Source organism: Toxorhynchites rutilus, chromosome 3 (assembly GCF_029784135.1).
Source record: "Toxorhynchites rutilus septentrionalis strain SRP chromosome 3, ASM2978413v1, whole genome shotgun sequence".
Classification (NCBI taxonomy): Eukaryota; Metazoa; Arthropoda; class Insecta; order Diptera; family Culicidae; genus Toxorhynchites; species Toxorhynchites rutilus.
Window position 1 is genome coordinate 130,667,078 of NC_073746.1, and position 2,147 is coordinate 130,669,224.

Genomic DNA, 2,147 nt, shown 5'->3' on the forward strand with positions numbered 1-2,147 from the left:
CATCGCAGAGGTACAGCGTCTCACCGAAGGTCATCTTTGGAATCACGTTCCCGGACTGGATAACCCAGCAGACATAATCTCCAGAGGCATCAGTTCCAGCGATTTGTTCCGCACAACCTTGTGGTGGAAAGGTCCACCTTGGCTAACATCCGAAGCAGATGAGTGGCCGGGCATGTCCATTCCTTGCCATCCAGTGTCAACCGACATCCTTGAGGAGAAATCCATCAAGAAGACAGCAGCGATTGCCTACCAATTACTCGTCGATCAAACGCTATTCCAACGCTACTCATCTCTCACCAAGCTGGTGCGAATAGCAGCATGGTGTCGCCGATTCGTACAGCAATGCAAATCGAAGAATCAGGGGAAGCCACTGAACTCAACACGTTACATAACTGCTGAAGAATTTCACCAAGCTCTCATAGGACTCGTTCAAGATGTCCAGAGAGAAAATTTCAGTAATGAAATAAGCTCAATTTGCGCTGAACTCAAGCGGTCATCCCTCCGAAGATTGAACCCGTTTTTTCAAGATGGTATACTCCGCGTTGGTGGCCGGTTGAGCCACTCACTCCACACCTTCGAGAAGAAACATCCAGTCGTCCTACCAGCTGACCATCCTTTCACCGCGCTACTCCACGCTGGCCCTCGATTGATGATAGCACACATCCGAGAGCGTTTCTGGCCGCTCAATCTCCTTAACCTGGCACGGAAGGTTGTACGAACGTGCATACAATGCTTCCGCACCAAACCTGAACTACAACAACAATGGGTCAGCTTCCGAGTGTACGGGTGACACAATCCCGTGCATTTCTCAACACCGGCGTCGATTTTTGTGGTCCAATCCATTTGAAGCCCCCAGGCAGAAGAAGCAGAGCAGGTCCCCTGATCAAATCGTACATTGCACTGTTCGTTTGCATGACAACAAAAGCAATCCACATCGAGATGGTCAGCGACCTCATCACCGAAGGATTCATCGCAGCGTTGAAGCGGTTCGTGGCTCGACGTGGAAGACCACGAACCATATTCTGTGACAACGCTACCAACTTCGCCGGAGCCGAGAAGGAGTTTAAAACTCTTCTCAGGCAGTTCAACGATCAACAACATCAGCACACAGTAACTTCACTATGCGCCGAAATCGGTATACAATTTAATTTCATCCCGGCTCGCGCTCCCACGTTTGGAGGTCTGTGGGAGGCGGCGGTAAAATCATTAAAGCACCATCTACGAAGAGTTGTCGGCTTAGAAGCTCTTACCGCCGAAGCAATGCAAACGGTTTTGACCCAAGTTGAGAGTTGTCTCAATTCCCGACCTCTGACTGCCCTGTCTGAAGACCCCAATGACTTGGCAGTCCTCACTCCTGGACACTTTCTGGTCGGATCAGCACTCCAATCAATCCCGGAGCCCGACCTGGCCGAAGTTCCAGTAAACCGATTATCCTTATGGCAAGCGATGCAGAGAAAGTTACAACTATTCTGGAAGCTCTGGTCCACTGATTATCTCCAGCAACTCCAGCAGCGTACAAAGCATATTATTCGTCAACCGAATGTCTTAGCTGGTCAGCTAGTTCTGTTGAAAGACGACAATTTGCCCCCACTAAAATGGATTGTGGGACGCATCATCTCGACGCATCCTGGCACCGATGGTATAGTACGCGTCGTGAAAGTCAAGACATCATCTGGTGCAGTATTCGACAGGCCTGTTGTGAAAGTCTGCATTCTCCCCTGCAACGAGCCAGCTGCAGCTAACCAAACCCATACCATGCTGAAGACATCGACCGACAGCTCCCCACACGTTCCTCCAGCTAAGGTTCCTGAATGGAATCAAGATCCCATTGGTGGCCGGTATGTTGCGTCCAACGCAATATGGGTGGAGTCAACAAGCCGAGATCAGCAGCATCATATCACATCAGTTTGACAGTAGCAACCGCTACCCAACGAGTGATATAAATACGGGTACACTTGCCGCAAAATATTCATTCTCATCTCAAACTCTGTATCAGAAAGATCAAATAAATCAAGTGAATTGTTGCCACGAGTCTTTTTCTCTGCAGTGTCGAGACGACCCCAACCAAAGCCTTTCTCAAGGCTCAGAGTAATAGTAAAGTTTTCCACCGTTCTCCCGCTTCACCGCTCACCGTTGCAGTCTGAGTT

At 49.6% G+C, this 2,147-nt stretch overlaps 1 protein-coding gene across 1 annotated transcript; it reads left to right on the plus strand.

Moving 5' to 3' along the window:
* The first annotated feature begins 939 nt into the window (after positions 1-939).
* On the plus strand, positions 940-1,911 carry LOC129773488 (uncharacterized). Its single transcript, XM_055777099.1, has one exon. The coding sequence runs from the start codon at positions 940-942 to the stop codon at positions 1,909-1,911; it is 972 nt and encodes a 323-aa protein (XP_055633074.1).
* Positions 1,912-2,147: the final 236 nt, after the last annotated feature.